Source organism: Silurus aristotelis (assembly GCF_946808225.1).
Source record: "Silurus aristotelis genome assembly, chromosome: 8".
NCBI classification, from domain to species: domain Eukaryota; kingdom Metazoa; phylum Chordata; class Actinopteri; order Siluriformes; family Siluridae; genus Silurus; species Silurus aristotelis.
This window is the reverse complement of record NC_139581.1, coordinates 27784459-27805854: the sequence shown is the minus strand read 5'-3', so window position 1 is coordinate 27805854 and position 21396 is coordinate 27784459. Positions and strand designations below refer to the sequence as shown.

General features: G+C 41.4%; 2 protein-coding genes across 8 annotated transcripts in view; one reads left to right on the top strand and one right to left on the bottom strand.

Annotated features, from left to right (window-relative positions):
• Positions 1-7728, bottom strand: part of egfem1 (EGF-like and EMI domain containing 1) — a 56311-nt gene extending 48583 nt beyond the window's left edge. Inside the window, exons 1-5 of one of the 2 annotated variants that reach the window (XM_083549005.1) lie at positions 7573-7728; positions 7232-7535; positions 4992-5126; positions 4098-4207; positions 3904-4008 (exon numbers count right to left, since the gene is read on the bottom strand). In XM_083549005.1, coding sequence (XP_083405131.1) covers positions 3904-4008; positions 4098-4207; positions 4992-5126; positions 7232-7311 — 430 coding nt within the window. In that variant the 5' untranslated portion in view covers positions 7312-7535; positions 7573-7728. Of the gene's footprint in view, positions 1-3903; positions 4009-4097; positions 4208-4991; positions 5127-7231 lie in introns of both variants that reach the window. The other variant, XM_083549004.1, reaches the window with a different exon arrangement.
• A 1091-nt stretch (positions 7729-8819) lies between these two features.
• On the top strand, positions 8820-20660 carry mffa (mitochondrial fission factor a). Of its 6 annotated transcripts, none has more exons than XM_083549046.1 (8): positions 8820-8977; positions 11187-11409; positions 12655-12809; positions 13015-13106; positions 15932-16096; positions 17434-17487; positions 19313-19394; positions 19911-20660. In XM_083549046.1, exons 1-8 carry the CDS (start codon positions 8957-8959, stop codon positions 20040-20042), a joined length of 924 nt encoding a protein of 307 aa, XP_083405172.1. In that variant the 5' UTR covers positions 8820-8956; the 3' UTR covers positions 20043-20660. The 6 variants fall into 6 exon arrangements, with proteins under 6 accessions (XP_083405172.1, XP_083405171.1, XP_083405175.1 ...); XM_083549045.1 differs by having other exon boundaries at positions 15929-16096; XM_083549049.1 differs by lacking the exon at positions 15932-16096.
• Positions 20661-21396: the final 736 nt, after the last annotated feature.

Genomic DNA, 21396 nt, shown 5'->3' with positions numbered 1-21396 from the left:
TGCATGTTCCGAAAATGTTCTCATTACGGGAAACGTCATTTTCCTCTAATGTGAAGTCTGTCCTGATTTTCATCAGTACACCTGTTCACAAGCATGGACTGGTAAAGAAGGTTTTTGGCGTGCGAGTGCTTTGGTTCGCCAGATGGAGAACAAATCATGAAGTGGTGAGAAAACAGAGAGAAAAACAGATATTTTAGTCCGATTGAACAGATTTTTCTCAACAGTACAAATACAGATATGAATCGGAGGCTAGTGGAGTACATTGGAATGCTTTTTGGTTTAGGCCACGCCCACTTTAGGTTTATATCCAAGTACAAAGACAGATATGGTTTATGTCATTGATGGTACACTATCTACGCTTATCCGGATTCATTTCATTTCGTTAAAAAAACGTTTGGCGTCCACACTTTCATTTTCAATCGTTTCCCAAAAGTTGCTCAAAAGTTGTTTATTTACTCTCTGGCTCTATGAAACGTCACAGCAATAACTAAAATTGCGCCATCGTTTTTAAAAGCCTCCATTTTCAGGGTCCAGGCTGCAACGTTCCTTCAGAGAGAGTTTTCAAAACGCTCGTTTTTGTTGACCAAAAAAAAAAAAAAAAAAACGTCGCCTCAGTGTGGACGGAAGGCCAAAACGGAGAGAAAAATCCTTTCAATTTTTTTCCTCAACCTACATTTTTTCTTTCTTTATATATTTTTGTCATAAAAACCATAACATTCATCAAAATGTAAAAGTTTTTTTGTATTTCCAACACAGAAAAAGAAAGAATTCATTATTTAAATATATCATTTAATTATAGATCTTGTATCTTGAATCTATAGATTTTTTCTACTTACTTGTTTAAATGTACAACTATTTCTCATGCCAATTGAACACATGAGAACTGAAAAAAGAAAGAAAGAAAGAAAGAAAGAAAGAAAGAAAGAAAGAGAGAAAGAAAGAAAGAAAGAAAGAAAGAAAGAAAGAAAGAAAGAAAGAAAGAAAGAAAGAAAGAAAGAAAGAAAGAAAGTGGGGGTTTGTATAGTCCTGTTTTCCTAATCAGAAATGCAACTGGCTTTTTAAAGCAACTACAAAGAAACAGAACTACTTGAAAGAAGCTATAAAGCAAAGCTGTGTCCTCCTGGCCTTGAGCAATCACACACACACATGCACACACACACACACACACACACACACACACACACACACACACACACACACACACACACACACACACACATAGCTACTTCGTCAAATAAAAACCCCTCTGGTGAAAGTGAATGACCGGCTGACGAAAAACCCAAACGACAGACTTAAACAAACACACAACAGACAGTGACAAATTCCTGCCAGAGTTCACACTTGTGTCCCACATCAGTGTGTATACACACACACACACACACACACACACACACACACACACACACACACACACATACACACACACAGCAGCAGGATAAGTGTGAAGGTAGTGGAAAAGCTGCTAGCCGAGAGAAAAATTAAGGAAAGAAAACCTTTCACCATCATACACACATACACAAACACACACATGCACACAAAACAGGAAACAGACAAATTGAAGTTTTAAGTTGGAATGCATGTTAATTATGCTGGTAATGTTTTATAAACAGCTTTGACAGTTTTTCTCCAACATCTCCAACAAGACCAATCCATATGCAGGTCTATATACAGTACTCCCACCACCATGCTTCATTTACCAGAACAGAACAAATGCCCACTTGCAGCAAGAGACAATTGTTAAAACATTAATTTTTGAAGCCTAATGTCATTGACGCCTCAGTGGACCGTAACAAACCATAATTTGATCATCTGGATTATTACATTTGTTTGTTTGTTTTTTGCTAAACAGTCAGCTACAGCTCCTGGAAGTTCAGAAAGAGTTCAGGAACATATGGACAAACGTTTATGGGCACCTGAGCATTAGATTGGTATGTGCTTTTTGAACATCCCATTCATTCCACAATTAGTGTAGGTTCTAGGAAGATGTTCTTCTATATTTTCGAAAAGAGGCCAGAGGTGCAGTCAACATTCCAGTTCATCCCAAATGTGTTCGTTAGGGTTGAGGCCAGAGCTCTAGAGAAGGCCACCAAGATCTTCCACTCCATCCAATGGAAACCATATCTTCATGGACCTGGCTTTCTGCACAAAGGCATTGTCATGCTGGAACAGGTTTGGGTCTCTTGTTTGAGAAAATATTTCATGCTACCATTTCTAAAAAAAAAATTCAATACAATCATGTGCTTCTAAGTTTATGGTAAAAGTTTGGTGAACAAGGACAAAATTCTGGAATTGAACCAAAAAAATCTGACCTGGAAAAATTCTGAAGAGGATATGACTTTGCCAAGACCAGGCCATTAAACACACATCCAATGTTAATATAATTAAGTAGCATTTTGTTTACTACTTTACTGAAGTATTTCCATTCGGGGAGGCTTTATCTTCACTACATTTCAAAATCAAATATCTTACTTTTTACTCAACTACATTTTGCTAAATAAGTCATTCCTTTTTATTTATTTGTGGATAAAAACTGCAGCAATCCAACAATCAGGGTCGAGCATGTGCTTTGTTTTGAACTCTTTCGATTGGCACTTGGTGATATCTACTTAAAACCAACATACAGTTCAGCATGAGTTCAACAGCAAGCAAAACATTCTGAGAGGAATAAATGATGGAGGAAACTCCAGACTCGAACTCACCACAACACCAGATCATTTGAATAGATAGCAATCAGTGTTTGACTCATTTATATCATTCTATTATTAGATTGTTGTGTTTAGAGTAACATTAGAGTCTTTAACACATAAACTAAGTTGATTAAGCAAAGAGCCTTGTGACAAAGTGATAATAGGATCATTATAGCCGTAATATATCATAGTATTTTAAATACATAAGTACATTTAAAGGCAAATACTTCATGAACTTCATCCACCTCTGCACACATCAGGAGGACATTAGTCAGAGAGGCGGGTAAGTGACCAGGGCAACACTGAAGAAGCTGGAGATTCTCAGCAAACACTGTGATCTTGGAAAAAAGGCTCCATTTGGCAGTAACGACTCAATTTGTAGAAAATTTTTTTGAAGCAGGAAATCTGTTCAGCTTAAAACCTGAATTGCATTACTGGGTTTTTTTTGGGGTTTTTTTTAAATCTGCTCTTTATTATCTACTTTTCCTTTCTGGGCATTTGATTTGAAGTGGTGAGAGCATCAAGATTTGTTCATCTTAAGCAAAAAGAAGCTTGGCCATTGGTAATACTGGAAGTGAAACATGGTGGTGGGAGCATCAAGTTGTGGAGATTTGTTTTTTACGTATGGACTGGGAAGATACTCCAAATTGAGGGCAAGATGGATGAAACCAGCATTGGTACAATCAGATACACTATTCACCTGACCATAAGATTGCTATGAGCTTTATGAACATCCTGTGCCACATTTATAATAAAATCTGTGTCTGTATTTATAATAAAATCCACTCTTCTGGGAAGATGTTCTGTATTTTGTCAAGATTTGTGCTCACAAGGATTCTAGTAAAGGATGTTAGTAAAATCAGGTGATGATGTAGTTGAGGTGAGGAGGCCTGGGGTTCAGTTAGCATTCCAACTCAAGATCTTTCAGTTCAGCCCATGTAAACCATATTTTCCCACTTTTTTACAAGGGGTATTTTCATGTTTGAGCAGGTTTGTGTCTCAGTTCAAGTGAAGGGAAAATTCAATGCTACCACGTCCTATAAAGACTATACAATTATGTGCCTCCAAGTTTGAGGTAAAATTTAGGTGTATACCACATCTGGCTTTAAAAGTCAGGTGTCCCGATACTCTTCTCCACATAGTGTACGACCTCCATCATCCTTTGAGTTACGAAAGCATCAAGAAGAATTGATTCAAATGGGTTTCCCAAACTCACCATACTGACAGCGTGTTCCCTGGAAGCCAGCAGGACACTCGCACACCTGATCCCCTGAGTTTGCACACCTGCCTCCATTAAAGCAAGTATCGGCAGAACACAGTCCTACAACGAGTACACACACACACGTGTACATAATGAAGTAGTTACACTCTCATAGCCCATGCACCATCGTTGGGGAGTAGATTACTCACTGTGTAAACATCCACTCTCGTCTCCTCTCTGCGTCCATCCTGGACAACATTTGTAAACGGTCTGCAGCTCCATATTGTACACCTGCCTGTAGGCTGTGAAGTAGGCTGTCCTGTGAGAGACAAACACAGCACGTATAGGTGTACATTGCAACTTTACGGTACAGTACGCAAGTGTGTGTGAGAGAAAAAGTTGAAGAGACAGACCAGAGAAAGTAATGATTTAATGTACACTACGAGGTGGTAACACACAGAGTTTCGGGATTTGCTCTGTTCACAAGGAAGTACTTTATTTATCAAAATGTACACAATAGTCCCCTTTGCACAGCAATACAGTGCCCCCAGCATTCCTGTCACTTCTGGAATGTGTCCTGGAAGTCTACTTTTGTCTAACTTCTTCGATTCGCACTGGATATTTGCATTGGTGTAAAAACAGCGACCTTCAAGCCGGACCTTTATCTTCAATGGGATAACACAAATAGTTCTCCGATGATCATCATGCGCAAGTTGCTGAATAGTATTGACATTTACGGGGGTTGAGCTCGTTTTCCTGGTCTCTCATTTCTCACAGTGATGTAATTCCGCTCTTGGATTCCACTCAAAACCCCTCGAACGACCCGTTGCGGCATCGCTGTATGTCGTGTCAAATGTCGCTGTGGCAGATTTGCACAGTTTCAAGCAGAATTTCACATTTGCTCTTTGTTCTAAGCTGCTATCTGTGCTGAAATCGCAGACGAGGTAACTCACGTGGTCAGAAGAGCACCAGTTTGCACTAGTAGGCTCGTAACTTTTTGATACCACCAAGTAGCAGACCAAATATTTAATTGTGTCTATATGTTTGTTTGTGTGTGTGTGTGTGTGTGTGTGTGTGTGTGTGTGTGTGTGTGTATGTGTAACCTCCTCTCATAGCCCATGCACCATCGTTGGGGAGAACAGCCCTGTTTCCACACCTTCACCATGCGTGTGAAGGCCTGAACACATGGCTGTTGCATTCCCAGCATCTGTACTTCCTGCTCCTTACACACATTTGGCCTGAGAAAGAGAAAGGAAAAGAATGAAGGAGAGATGGTTGAAATATGAATTAAAAGCCTTTTAAGAACTTCCCAGTTTCTTTCAGCTTCCTAGAAATATACCAGATTAAGTAGACTGTCCAAAGGTGGCATATGACAGAGTGGCATTCCATCCAGGGTTTATTCCCATCACCCGCCCAGTATTCCCTTATCCCTTCTTTGGTAAAAACAGAATTTCCACTTTGACCTGAAATTTCTGTCACTATATATAATATTCAAGCCATTGACAAAAGTTTCTAGACATCTCACCATAACATTCATATGATTTTTGAACATCTTATTTCACAGTTCATCACCATTTGCATTTATAATAACCTCCATTTTTCTGGGATGATGTTCCGCTAGATTTTGTGGAGATTTGTGTGAGATTTTATTCAGACACAAGGGTGTTAGTAAAGTCAGGTACTAATGTAGATGAGGTGAAGAGGCCTGAAGTGCAATCAACGGGATGAGTTCAATAGGGATAAAGTCAGAGCTCTATAGCAGGAGATTATCCAATCCAACCTATGATAACCATAGATTAGAACAGATTTGGGGCTTGTAGTTCAAGTGAATAGAAAATTTCATGTTGCATCTAAAGATGTAAAAGAAATCCTTGATATTCTTATTCTTGACTCTTTACCATTACATACATATCCATAATCCCATTCTGTGGCATTATCAGTCTCAGTGTAGCAGCAGTAGAGTAATAATTAGAAGTATCCGATTTCCCGGTCCCTTCTATTTAACGTTATGGTTGCAAATTCTATCAAATAAATTGCCCATTCTATAATACAGCACTCATATAAGTAGCTGCAGTTGCAGTTGTTGGAACTGAGAGTGTAGATATAGATACGATAGATTCACCACAACAGTATTATGAAAAAAGTAAGTAAAGTTGGAGAAACAAGGCATTGCATATTTGAGAATGAAAACGAAAAACACAACAAAGAACACCCAGAACTGCTGAGCAGATAGAATCCTGTATCAGACACATACGGGACAACATTCTTCTCCCAAAACTTCATTAACTGGTCTCCTCAGTTCCCAGACGTATACAGACAGAAGACGTAAAGCTACAAAGTGGCAAATGTGACCCTGTCCCAACTTTTTTTATGACCTGTTGCAGCTATCAAATTTAAAATGACCAAATTTTTTTTTTTTTATTATTATTAAATATATTCTTAGTTTGCTATCAAAAAACATTTAATATGTGTTTATTTTTTGTTCTGATGTGAATAGAATATGGTTTGATGATGTTTGAAAATCATTGTATTCTGTTTTTAAATACATTTTATAGTGTCCCAACTTTTTTGGAACGTTTGGGGTTGTATTTATAAATTCTTTACATATATTTACATTCATACACATATAGCAGAAAATGATATATTTATCAAGGAATAGGGTGTAAAGAGAACAAATGCAAGAAAAAAATTTTTTGCTTCTAGACATTTTGTAATAAAATAAAATAAAATAATAATAATAATAATAATAATAATAATAATAATACAATTATTTTATTTTAATCACTTCATGTCAATTTTGTATGTATAAAGCTTTTAACAATGGACAGTGTCCCTGAGCAACTATACAGAAATTTGTCCCTATTACTTTATTCCTAATTACCAAGCCAGTGGTGAGTAAGAGTGGCAAGTAAGAACTCCCTAAGACACCAAATGTCCATTTATTATAATTGTATCATTGTTAAGATGAATGATAAAAAAATTAAAGATATTTCCAGTACATAAAAATAACAAAATTAAGCTATTCTATATATGTTTTAAATTAATTAATGATAATAATTATAACATGAAGCGACATCTAGCGGAACGTTGTGTTAATTACAGTTACTCAAACTGACGGTTTGTTATTAATAGCAGTAGTAACAGTTATATTAGAGTTTATTTTATTACTAATCATGCATTGTTATGCATTTAATTTTAAATAAATGGATGAGAAACATTTTTTTCATTTCACATTAACCTATACATGAACATTTTTCTTTCTATGTAAAAGGAAAATGATTAAATTCAGCACATGTATATAGAGAGGTACAAGACTTTTGTATGAATAAAAGTTGTTACTTACATGTCAGGCTGCAGCTGTAGCGATGAGGCGATGTGCGGAAAACACACACACACCATGAGTGCGGCTCCCCACACACACATCGTGCTCTTCCAGTGGGAGAAGGAGAAGGAGCTTTAGGGGTTGAAGTGAAACTCCGGGAGGAACTTCTGCTTCATTCACAGTGAAAATGTTACTGCTGCATGGGTAAGATCCGAATCAGTGAGAGAGATCACACACACACACACACACACACACACACACACACACACACACACACTGATCTCACACACACTGCACACACACACACACACACACACACACTGATCTCACACACACTGCTCACACATACACTGATCTCACACACACACACACTCATCACACTGTGTGTCTGTCACGCTCCTTTACTGTGGATCCCGACCACACCGAGTGGCAGCTCCGTCTAGTGGACCCGTTTTAAATGATAGGGTGGGGATGGGGATGGATTAGGAATGGGATAAAGATGGTGTGGGGATGGGGTGGGAATAGGGATGACTTGGAGAGTGGAGATGGGGTGGAGGTGGGCATAGATATGGATGGGGTGGGTATAGGGATGGGGTGTAGATAGGGTGACAATAGAGATGGGGTCGAGATGGAGAAGGGGTGAGGAAGAGGTTGGGATGAGGTGGGGAGGGGATGGAGATGTGAATGTGAATGAGTTGGAGATGGGCTGGGGATGGATTGGGAATGAGATGGGGATGTGTTGGAGATATGATGGGGTAGGGATAGGATAGAGATGTAATAGAGATGAGGTGGGGATGAATTAGGGGTGGGACAAAGATTGGGTGGGGATGTGGATGAGTTGAAGATACTGTGGGGATAGGGTGAAGACAAGGTGGGAATAAGATGGAGATGGGGAAGTGGTGGAGATATGATGGGGTAGGGATGGGACAGAGATTAGGTGGGGATCTGGATAAGTTGGAGATAGGGTGGGGATGGTGTGGAGACAAGGTGTGGATGAGCTGAAGATAAAATGGGTGTGGGGTGAAGAGGGGCTGGGGATGGAGTGAAGCAAGCTTCGACTGCTGCCCAATCCTCACAGCACCGTCCCTTACGGTCCCTCCTGCAGGTGGTGAGCCCACGGGAAGGCGGCCCCACGTCACGGACCTTCATATTTCCCTCGTAAGGGACCCCCAGAGCATAGAGGGTTAAGGGCCTTGCTCAAGGGCCCAAGAGTGGCAGCTTGGCGAAACCGGGGCTTGAACCCCAGACCTTCCGATCGGCAACCCAGCGCCTTAACCGCTGGAGCCACCACTCCTAATTATTATTATTTATTTATTTATTTATTTATTTATTTATTTATTTATTTATTTATTTCGCAATATTTTGATATCCATAAAAAACAGACGATCTTTTGTGATTTATTTAGTGATTTCTTTAAAAAAAAAAAGATCAAAAGGTTAAAAAATGCATTTAAAGAAAGAAAACAGGTTTCTATTTTATTATTTATTGCATCTTATTCTAATCAAAAATGAATAGCAGTAAACTCTATAAAAACCTGTGTATTTATTCATCTAGCTGCGGTTTAATGTTGTGTTCGGCACGTAACGACTTTTATTGAAGCGGAAGACTCTTATTTTGGTAAGCGGATCCGCCGGGTTACGCGGAAGTGCAGACGCTTTATTCGGGGTGTTTCCTCCTCGCAGTAATGGAGCGCTCAGTGTGAGCCCGGGGTTTAGTTTATATATTAAATAAACTCTAATAGACGGAATGAATCCTGCTTTGGATAAGGTAATTAATTTATTTTTATGGTATTTAATAATTCCCGAGTAAATGTTTATGCTAGCGCAAGGTGTTGATTAGCGCGCGCTCTCTTTCCTCCCTGTTGTGGAAAAATTGTCTACAGTTGTTTACTGTAGAGCGCGTGATGTTTATTTGTGTGTGTGTGTGTGTGTGTGTGTGTGTGTGTGTGTGTGTGTGTGTGTGTGAGTGTGAGTGAGAGACAGACAGACAGACAGACAGACAGACAGACACTCGCCAGTGCTTCTTGTTTACATTAGTATGTAAGATGCAGGGACGCGGCGGTGGTGCTGGGAGAAGGAGAGGAACTCATACTAATGTAAACAAGAAGCACTGGCGAGTGTCTGTCTGTCTGTGGAGAGAAAGGAAAGAAAGAGGGAGAGGAAGATGAAGAGAAAGAGGGAGAGAAAAGGGGAAAGGAAGAGGGAGAGGAAGATGAGGAGAAAAGGGGAGAGGAAGAGGGAGAGGGAGAGGAAGATGAGGAGAAAGAGAGAGAAAATAGGAGAGAAAGAGGGAGAGGAAGATGAGGAGAAAAGGGAAAAAGGGAGGGGGAGAGGAAGATGAGGAGAAAGAGGGAGAAATAAAGGGAGAGGAAGAGAGAGGGAGAGGAAGATGAAGAGAAAGAGGGAGAGGAAAAGTGAGACAAAGAAAAAAAAAGAGGGCGAGGAAGATGACGAGAAAGAGGGAGAGAAAAATGGAGAGAGGGCGGGGGAGAGAAAGAGAGAGGGAGGGGGAAAGGAGGAGAGGAAGATGAGGAGAAAGAGGGAGAGAAAAAGGGAGAGGGAGAGGAAGATGAGAGAGAGGGAGAGGAAGATGGAGAGTGAGATGAAGATACAGAGGGAGAGGGTGGACAGGTCTGCTGGGGTTTCTGTAAACACTAAACACATCTTTTACTTTCTCTTTCTGTTTTTTTTTTCGTAAAGATGTACAGGTTTCTGTTTACACTCACAGGATGATGAGGTTCAACTGAAGAATTTAATTAACTAGCAGAGAGAAAAAAGTGAAAAAAGTACAGAAAGAACTGATTGACTGATTAGTAGACAAAGTGATATTTCGAAAGAGAGAATTATCAGTAGGATAATTGACCAGTAGGGAGAGAGAAGTTCTGTTCAATAGAATGCTGGATTGATTGATTGATTTATTGATAGAAAAATGCTACATAGATCAATGGATTGATTGAATGATTGATCAGTAGAAAGATAGATAGAATAAATGATGATAGATGATTGATCACCAACCAGCAAGATTTCAGTCCCTCACAGACTGTTCGTGTGTCTGGAAGACGCCTCCTTTCCTCCACTCATTCCAGTATTAATTGCACCTGTTTGAACTCGTTACCTCGAGTTCGATGATCCTGAGAAAGGTGAGGGATCAGCCTAGAACTACATGGGTAGTTGAAGAAAGGTGGGATCACAGTCTCCACGATTATGATTAGTAACACTACACCGTCATGGATTAAAATCCTGCGGCGTGGGCAAGGTCCCCCTGCTCAAGCCAGCACATGTCCAGGAAGGTTGCCAAAGACCATCTGGATGATCCAGAGGAGGCATGGGAGAAGGTCATGTGGTCAGATGGGACCAAAATAGAACTTTTTGGTATAAACTTCACTCGCCGTGTTTGGAGGAAAAAGAAGGATGAGTACAATCCTAAGAACACCATCACAACCGTGAAGCATGAGGGTGCTTCATGCTTTGGGGTGCTTTTCTGCAAAGGGGTCTACACCATACAATGACCCCAAACACACAGCCAGAGCAACTAAGTAAAGACTCCATAAGAAGCTTTTCAAGGTCCTGGAGTGGCCTAGCCAGTCTTCAGACCTGGACCCAATAGAACATCTATAGAGGGAGCTAAAACTCTGTTTCTGCAGTACTGTAGATAAATGGATGGATAGACAGACAGATGCAGTGCTGTTAGTTCTCAGTCTACGTAAATACGAGAGCGACAGAGTTGATGCGTGTGAAAGGTGAAGTTTTGGAAGCCGATGTGTTTGTCTGCAGGTGTGAGAGCCAGACAGAGTAAAGCATTAAAGCGCCGCTGCATCGCTCTGTTCCATTAGCAAAGAGATGACTGGATAAATTCCCGTTTTTTGTATGAACTCTGTTGTATAAGAATGTCCATGTTTTAAACTGGAGCCCCCTGACGTGGCGTGTTCCTTGACGTACGTTGTGAACTGCATCATCCCCCCACCCCCACCCCGCAGATGAACGGAGCAGCGTTCCCGTCTCCGACGGCCGAGATGGCAGAGATGAACCGCATCCACTACGAGCTGCAGTACACGGAGGGCATCAGCCAGCGCATGCGCGTCCCCGAGATGCTGAAGATCGCCCCGTACCCGAGCGTGGAGAGGGAGGGCGGCTCCAGTCCGGACCACGAGGGGCTGCACACGGCCATGATGCACGTCCCTGACAGGATCATGGTGGCAGGTTAGAGAGGAGTTACGTTTCTGTGTGCGAGTCACATGACCTTAAACACCAGTACATATTGGAGCAGTTTTAATATTTCTGCTGTTCAGGCATAACAATGTGGTTGAGCATTTTCAAGCGCTGTATCTTTTGGATTTAGTTTAATACATGGATTAACGTAGAGAAACAAGCAAGCGTTCTGCTTTACGCAGCATCCAATTGATCATTTTATTCACGTGTATGATCAATAAAAAACATGAACGTTCAGTGCACTGCTTGAACCAGACACCACTTCCTGTTTGGACTAGAGGTCGACCTCTTGCTGATATTTAAAAACCAGGCCAGATGATGATCGTGGCAGGTGTAAACTTGCTGCTTGTTTGGATCCCGAATACAGACAACTGCCATCTGCTGGTCTAGGAGGGTTATGTCCTCTCACGAATGGCTGATGCTGATTTAATAAAAAAAATCACCAAAAATCAGCCCCATCAATCAGTCGACCTCTCGTTAGGACTCTCGATACATATTCCAGGTGTGTCTGGTGTTAATGATTGTAAGATAAAGCGCATTGTATTGAACCTAGACACGTAACCAAAGGTATTCAGTGGTGTCCTCCATATTGCTGTGTAGTGTTTTAGCATGACGGTGATTTTGTGATGTCATTTTTGTTGTTGTTTTTCTTTCTTTTTTTTGTCACTTTCTAAGTACCTGTGTGTACTCGTTCTCTTGCATGACACCATACAAAAAAAACCCAAACCGCTACTACTGTTAGTTTGGCCAGCAGATGAGATCCCGCTTGTTTTTTGAGAGACGAACATTCAAGGATTTCTGGAGCTTGTTTTTAGAAGCCAGGCATCACTCCAGCTTCTTTTTCTTATTATTAGCATTATTATTATTGCTAAATAATATTGTTAGATCAGCTGACCAGCTCTGACGAATTCAGACTATAATCCACCATCTTTATTTAAATCATTATTTCAACCCCATTCTCACCAATCCTGGTGAAGTTCCCATTACCAAGGTAGAATTATCAGTAGATATATAAAATGTTTGATGTATAGAGAGCTCGATTGATCATTAGAGAGAGAGAGAGAGAGAGAGAGAGAGAGAGAGAGAGAGAGAGAGAGAGAGATCTGTCCACTTTCCTTTCCATGAGCTCAGAGAGGTTGTTTATTGAGGAATCGCTTGGCAACGACCAATCAGAGTGCGTGGACGGGTGACAGTTTTATATTACTGCACTTCTTTGCCATTATTCTTCCTGTATAGGAGACCACGAAGACACCCAGTTCTCCAGACCCCGAGATCTGGACCTCATCCAGTCCACGCCTCTGGAGACTCTGTCTCTGAAGACTCCTCCTCGGGTTCTCACCCTCAACGAACGGCCCCTCGACTTCCTGGATATGGAGCAGCCCGGAGAAGAGGTAATGCCGAGGTTGGGGACAGGGGGAAGGGTGTGTGGCAGGACAGGAACGTTCCCTTTAAGGGTTCTCTTTAGACCTGTACTGAAGGTGTAGGGATTGAAATAGAACTGTATAAGTCAGGTAATGGTCGAATCTTACCTCGTCTGTTCTCTCTGTCTCTCTCACACACACACACACACACACACTCACACACACACACACACAGGTACGCACTCAGAGCAGAGCCCGCAGAGAACGCTCAGTCAGCGAAAACGCAGTCATGCGTCACAATGGCCAGGTGCCCCGCAACGACTCCTCGTAAGTATCCAAAATCGTGCGCATACACACACACACACACACACACACACACACATACTCACAATTTCAATATACTTAATACAGCTATTAATTTTATGCTAGACCGAACCCTAACTGTAACCTCAGTAACCAAAAAGAAATGTCCCCACAACATCAGCACAACACACACACACACACACACACTGCTGATGAAATCTTCCATTCATTTGTTGAACTAGAAAATCGCCTCGAGGTACAGGACACACACATGTCCACAGATGCTGTTACTCCGGACACTTTTTATCCACCCTGCCATCACGTCTACACGTGTGTAGAATTCAAAAGGCTCGAGCTGATGTGAGATGATCATTTCAATATTCCTGAAGTGTACACGAGAGACCGGTTGCTGAATACCAACACACACACACACACACACACACACATGCAATCCCAAACACATTTACTCTGTATTTCTATTGGTTTGTTTATCTGGGCTGCCATTTTAAAGAAAGCGAGTGGTTACGTTGCATTTAAATGATGCGTATACACAAAAACATGCACACAATTGCGCAGATTTCGGTTCTCAATTGATTGTCGATCATTGGAGCTATCCAGATAGAGCATGGGGGAAGGGATCAATACGGGTCTAGTTTTTATGTAGTAACTTTTTTTGTATTGTTTGGAATGTTACTTTGTTTTAGTTTGAATGCATGTCTTGTATGATCCTCAATATTTCCTAATATATTCAAAAGTTCAGAACTATTTATCATGGAGTAATCTGTTTGGGGATTATTTTATCCACCGGTTGATCAATCAGAATCGGCACGTACGTTCCACCAAACTATCAGTATCTGCAAAAATACACTGTAAAATATAACGATCGGGATCGATTGCACATGCGACAGACAACACACACTCGTTACTCGGGTGCTTCGCGCAATAAAAACCCTCCCCCCTGCGCACGCGGGACTTCGATTACATCCGCAAACCAAACCGGTCTCCATACAGCACCATTTCAAAAACATAAACAATTCGTCCGGAAAATGCGATTGGAACGGCAATGGATCCGTACCGTAAATGAATAATAATTATTACGGATTTTTAGATCATTTGGAGGTTTCTCCTCCGTTCCTTCTGCTCCCATCTGATCAGAACGAAAGCATGGTCCTGCTGTCACACGACTTTATCTAGAGCAGGGTTTTCGAGCCGTATATACAATAAGTAAATAAAAAAAAAATTCTAAAGCCATTCTTATCCAGTTAGTTTCGCACTGCACAATCGTGAATTATGTAAATCATGTAATGCACAACTGGCTTTGGATTCATCTTTACATATATTATTTTTGAAATTTTTTTTTTTAAACCCAAACACATCCGCTAATTTTGCCAGATTCATAAAATCCAAAGAAATATTTTGTGTTCGAGGTTTGTTCAGTTCGATCCTGACTTAAAATCGTGTGTGTGTGTGTGTGTGTGTGTGTGTGTGTGTGTGTGTGTGTGTGTGTGTGTGTGTGTGTGTGTGTGTGTGTGTGTGTGTGTGTGTGTGTGTGTGTGTGTGTGTGTGTGTTCCATCGAGCTGTGAGAATGGTCTGTGGTTGATCGGTGGTTTGCCCTGATTGTCACTTCCTTTATTTCTCTCTCGCTTCCACGTCAGTTTATTGTTTATCGCTGTCTGTTTCTATTTTGTTTCATATTCGGCATTCTTTCTGTTCTTTTTTTTTTTTTAATCCTCGATCTTTCTCTTTGTTCCACATCCCACGCCTTTTACTCCTTTTATCAAACTATGGCAGAGTTACAGCGATTCAACTTGTAGGTTATACGGTTTTTATTAGATCCAGAGTTCCATAAAGTGTTTTATACACGCCGATCAGCATAACATTATGACCCCCTCCCTAATATTGTGTTGGTCCCCCTTTTACTGCCAAAACAGTCGTGACCCCTCGAGCATCAGCAGCGTTGACTTCTTTAGCAGTTTGATCTCGTCTGTTGGATCGGACCACACGGACCCTGTCGCCTGTTTACCACTGTTCCTTTATTGGCGCACTTTTGATCGATACGGACCACTGCAGGCCGGGAACACCACACAAGAGCTGCAGTTTTGGAGACCCAGTCGTATAGACGTCACAATTTTGTTAAATCCTTACACTTAAAAGTTCCTCCTGAGATTATCAGTGTTATTCCCTTCACCTGTTCTAATGTCATAATGTTATGCCTGGTCCATGCACACTATATGGTCAAAAGTACTGGGACACCTGACTCTTCCAACCACGTGTGTTTCTTCCCCAAAGCCAGCAATGCTCCCTGAAGATACGCTTTACATGGCTGTAGAGCTATTAAACCCTATCGAACACCCTTTGGGAACGAATCGGAACGCTGACCGCATCCCAGGCCTCCTCTAGTGGAACATCGTCCCGGAAGGGCGGAGCTTATTATAAGAGCAAACGGGGACTAATTGTGGAATGGGATGTTCCAAAAGAAGCGATCTAGTGGTCAGCTGTCCACAAACTTTTGTCCACATAGTGTAGCTTTTTTATTACAAGGAAAGAATGTGGTTTTCGTTTTGGATTCTGGTGGAAAAGAAAGAAAAGTCTGCGTTTTCTCGCAGCAACAGAATGCGAGCTCTCTCTATAACCAGATGTCGTGGGAAATTTCTCCTTTGTGGCAGCAACATGTCTTTTGTTTCGAATTTCTTGCAAGGAAACAAGAATTTGACTTCCTTTTTCCTTTTTTTACAATACTAAATCCTCAAGCCATAATGCTCCCAACACTACCTCTCTCTCTCTCTCTCTCTCTCTCTCTCTCTCTCTCTCTCTCTCTCTCTCTCTCTCTCTCTCTCTGTGTAAGTAGTGTGTCTCCTCCTTCTCCCTCCGCTCTACGCGCTCTGTCGCTCCGTCGTCCTCCCGACGAGGGCCAGGGTTTTTCCGGCGCTCGCGGTGTTCTCTCCTTCCTCCAGTCCAGCACGCGCCGGGCCTACCAGCAGCTCCTGGAGGTCCTGGATGAGAACCAGCGCAGGTGATCCGTCTCTTGCTGTCTGTTTTCTCTCTCTGTTTCTGTGCCCCGTCACTGCCTCGATTCCCCGGGGTGTTAGACTGCATGTTCGCTTCGTTATTTTTGATTTCGACTCGACTTCCCATTGCTCCGTTTTACCATCTCGCACTAGACTTCTCCGAGGTCTTTGTTTCAGAGAGTCGGAAAGACTTGGCTATTTTATGAATCTGTTTATTTTTTTTTATTTGTAATTTTTTTTATGATTTAAAGGAAACATTTCATCGTTCGTTATTTCGTTATCGATTGTGCCGCATGACTAATCGGTTGCTGCTGTAACACTTCTCTCCGCACCCACGTCCTTCTTCCTCCTCCTCACATCTCATGAACAGACTTCCATCATTAATCCGACACTAATCCCAATAAATCACCTAAATAATGCCGCATTCTTGCCCGTGCACGATCCAGTGCGGCTGCACCCACAGACCCGTCTTCAGGGTTAATTCAAGCCTTGAGCTGCAAATCGCCTCGTTCTTTGCAGAGCGTTGTTCTGAACGAACATAAACGGCTGTAGCTGCACCACCAGGCGGTATCAAAATGTTTCCAGAATAGTTTTGGAGCACACCAGCAGACGGCAGCACAAGGCACGCACAATCGTAGGGAGCACCGACCTTCATAAGTCGGTGTGTACATTGGGACATAAATTAGGGGGGGACATTATTTTGACGGTGGTAGTGTGTAAACATAGATAGTTTTTTGTCAACAAAGCGAATCTCGAAACCTTTTGATACCACCTGATATATGGACAAAAGTTTGTCGACACCTGAGCACTTAGAACTCTCCTGAGGAAATGTTCCACTAGATCTATCTGGATAAACCTTATCTTAACGGAGTTCAAACTCAAAAAGAGCCATGAAGATGGATTTGGATCGTCGTGGTTTAGCACCTGAGCTGCTCCAGTCCATATGCGGTTCTTCTCCAAACTGGGACCACAATGTCAGAGGCATGAAATCTTCTCTTCACTTGAACTTGGAGACCCAAAAACAAAGCCATTTTCATGTTATATGAGTTGGGTGAAGAACTCTGACTGCACCCAAGGCCTCCTCATGAGAACAAATCTCCACAAATCTAGTAGAACATCTCCCCAGAAGGCTTTAGGTTATTACAGCAGATGGGGACCAAATGTGAAATGGGATCGTCCACAAAAAAAAAAAAAAAAACTACAAATCTGAGGTGTCCACAAACTTTTGTCGATATAGTTTCTATATGAAGTCTGTTCTGTGCCATCTGTAGCTACTTCTATTGTTTTGTCTGCCTACTTTCTCTCTCTTCATCCCCCAATCTCTTCTTCTTTTCCTCTTCAGTAAACCTTCTCTGAGAGGGGGTTCCACCTCCTCTAACCTCCAACATGACACCAGGTAACACAACTCCTTTCCTCTAATCCCTGTTCTCCTCCTACAGCTCGTTTCTTTCCCGCGTGAAGGTTCAGATGTATTCTGACACTGACTAGGAAGAACTAGCATTCGTGGCCATGTTTTGGGTCCAGTGGATTTATCGTAGTCGAGGGTACCGCTCATTTGAATGTACATCTTGAAATCGGTTGTTGTGGTTGTGAAGTATCAGAAAAATGCTATAGAGGAAAAGGAGCAGTGACCGTTTGAAAGACCTTTTCTCAGGTACACTTTATGGACAGAGGTTTGTGGATAAGATCTTTGTGTTCATTTATTATTTTATAATGACCTCCAGTCTTCTGGGAAGATGTTCCATTAAATTTCAAGGAAATTTGTGCCCATTCAGCCATAAGAGTGTCAGTCACGTACCGATGTAGATCAGATGAGACGAGGAGGCCTGGAGTGAAGTCAGCGGTCCAATTTATGCCAGAGTTGGACCACGTTGTTGTGCCCGAACAGGTTTGGCTCTTCTAGTTCAAGTGAAGGGAAAGTTTCAATCCATCATAATAAGACGTCCTATACAATTGTGTGGTTCCAAATTTGTTTGGGGAAGAAGCACTCGGGGTTGGAAAACTTACTATGAGAAAGCGAAATTCAAGTACGTCTTCTGCTAGTGGGGGAAAAAAACTGAGGAAATCCATCAGTTTGGAGCAGGAAATAAATAAAAAAAATAAATCAGCATGAAAGACAGTCACAGCCACAGCACCATCTTCGATATTTTTTACTTGCGACGGGGTCGTCGTAACGTATCTTCGTCGTAAGTAGGGGACTACCTGCACTTTCGTTTGTGTATATACAGTACAGACCAAAAGTTTGGACACACCTTCTCATTCAAAGAGTTTTCTTTATTTTCATGACTATGAAAATTGTAGATTCACACTGAAGGCATCAAAACTATGAATGAACACATGTGGAATTATATATGGAATTATATACATAACAAAAAAGTGTGAAACAACTGAAAAATGTCATTCTAGGTTCTTCAAAGTAGCCACCATTTGCTTTGATTACTGCTTTGCACACTCTTTGGCATTCTTCAAGAGGTAGTCACCTGAAATGGTCTTCCAACAGTCTTGAAGGAGTTCCCCGAGAGATGCTTGGCACTTGTTGGCCCTTTTGCCTTCACTCTGCGGTCCAGCTCACCCCTAAACCATCTCGATTGGGTTCAGGTCCGGTGACTGTGGAGGCCAGGTCATCTGGTGCAGCACCCCATCACTCTCCTTCTTGGTCAAATAGCCCTTGATGCCTTCAGTGTGACTCTACAATTTACATAGTCATGAAAATAAAGAAAACTTTTTGAATGAGAAGGTGTGTCCACACTTTCAACTGATCAAAATCAGACAGATTGTTTTTCCGGCTCGATTTTCGGGTCCTGGATGAGGAAAAGCATCTTTACAATCTGACGCTACCGCCATCATGCTTCACTGTGAGGATGGTGGGGTTTTTTTTGGGGGGTTTTTTTTGGTTTTTCTTTCCATACATTTCCTGCATCTGACCGTGGCATCACCCAGGTTTTGTGGAAGGTCATGGTCTACGGTTGTCCTGTGAACAGCTTCTAGTCCATAACTTTAATGGCTGATACCTTACTTACCTTTTGTTTTTGTTCTTTTCCCATTTTGTATATTTAGTGGTGCTCCACTTTTCCAGAGTACCTGAAAAGGACACAACATATTATTCTACTCGAGTTGCATACCATTAAGAGCATGTGCACTTCCTGTAGTTTATAAAACATCATTTGCAGTGGCCTTGTTAAAGGGATGTTTGTTAAATGTGACGTGTACTTTCCTGGCAGGTTCGCTCTGGCTGCGATGGACACGAGTATGGAAGGTGGAGAAGATCTGGCCGTGGCAGATGCTACAGCTTTAAGGAGACAGGTACAACAATCAGAATGTATTTCTTAAGTCTATTCTGAGCATATACTATATGGACAAAGGTTTGTGGACACCTGACCTTAAGACTCGCATGTGATTTTTGATCATCGCATTCCACATTTCCTATTCTAATAACCTTCACTTCTTCTGTTTGAAAACCCTACGGGATCAATAAAGAATCTGATTATTCGGTCACCAGGGTGTTTGTAAAGTCAGGTACTGATACAGGTGATCATCTCTCAAAGGTATTCAAGAGGGTTGAGGTCCGAGCTCTATAGCAGGTGGTGACAGTTCAGGAATGAAAGTCAAGTGTCCCAATACTTTTGTCCGTATGGTGTATATGTAAATATTGCATGCGGACCTTTGTGCCTCTAACACGTGGTTACTATAGCAACGGCATGGGCCTGTTAAAATTCAAACGAGTAAATTGTTGCTGCATGCATTAGAGTTCGGAGCGGTTCGTTGGAAGCGGCCGATCGTCAGACGGATGATGTTTTTAACCTGCGCTTATCCGTTCAGATCATCAAGCTGAACCGGCGGCTGCAGCTCTTAGAGGAGGAGAACAAAGAGCGAGCCAAGCGCGAGATGATCATGTACTCCATTACCGTCGCGTTCTGGCTCATCAACAGCTGGGTGTGGCTCCGTCGCTGAACCGCCGCCACGCCCCTGATTCGCCCTAAGCCCCGCCTCCTTGTACACGTCAGCCCCAATTTCTGCACTCACATCCCCGAAGCTGGTGAGCATCGCTGCCTGCGCAGGTCGGCTCAAAGACTCGTGTGCTTTTTCCTGTTCCTGTATTTTTATTATTTTTTTTTCTAATTGTTCTAAAAGGCCAAGCATGAAGCAGGTGTATGTATGTAAATGTATATAAATCTAAATATAGCTATTAGACACATCCTGTTCTTTTATCATGTCACGCCTGTCTGTATTCACACAAGCACAACGGAAAACGACAAGCCGACGTCCAGTAAACACGGACCCTAGAAAACAGGACACGCTCGTCTTAATATCACGCCGATCGTTGGACTGATAGTATTGAAGGAAGGCCGTGACCTTCTCGATCACCTCTGATTTCTTTTTTGTTTAGTAAAGCTGTTGAAATTCTCTGTAACTGTTCTGTCTTTCTTGTAAAAGATGTGATTATATTTAGGATTTGAGACTATGTTTGGAATGGGATGACCATGATAATGTATTATTACTCTCTCTCTCTCTCATCCATATGCACTAAGGAACGCTTCTGTTCAAATAAAGAGCAAAGATACCGCCTTATTTTCTGTCTTTTTTGTTTTGGAACTATGATGTTTTATCCTTTATTTTGTATAAAACTGGAGCTAAAAAAAAAAGTATAGCTTCTGGGAGATTTTAATTGTAGATTTCAGTTTTTAAAGATGGAATTGAATTCTTCAGATGAAAAAATCATCGCTTTAATCAGGTACAGACTCTGGAACGCTGTAACCTCTGATTATAATGCACACATCAAACCTCAGCCGTCTCCAGAGTTTATACAGAATGATTACGAAAAAAGAATCCAGTCCCTCAAGCATGAGCAGCTCACTGATTTATAGACTGTGGATCACCTGGTGAGGGGGCTACAGTCATCTCAGTAAATTTATCTGCAGAAGAACCTGAACCTACAGTGAGGACGTGATTACTCGAAACGGACAGCTGAAGACTGGAAAATGAAAAAAAAAGTGTTTGTATGATTTTTGCTTGTTGGGTTTTTTTTTTTTCATGTAAATTATACAACTCAAACCAGATTGACTTTTTATTTACTTTTTTAAAATTTGTCATCCACCAAACCCCTGGTGTCACTGGAATAAATAAAATAGAATCAAATGATTCCAGTGAGACTTTGGAGAGCTATTATTATTATTATTATTATAATTTTACTATTTATACAATATTACAATAACAGTAATAATACTGTTATTAGTATTAATTCGAATTAGTAATTACTACTAATACTACAATTATTTTTATTATTATTATTACAATTAATATTAGT

Excerpts from the sequence above, each read along its gene's own strand:
- mffa (XM_083549045.1), top strand. The coding sequence starts at position 8,957 with ATGAATCCTGCTTTGGATAAG. Across the intron at positions 16,097-17,433 it reads CTGGATGAGAACCAGCGCAG|TAAACCTTCTCTGAGAGGGG; the intron begins GTGATCCGTCTC and ends TTTCCTCTTCAG. Across the intron at positions 19,395-19,910 it reads CTACAGCTTTAAGGAGACAG|ATCATCAAGCTGAACCGGCG; the intron begins GTACAACAATCA and ends TTATCCGTTCAG.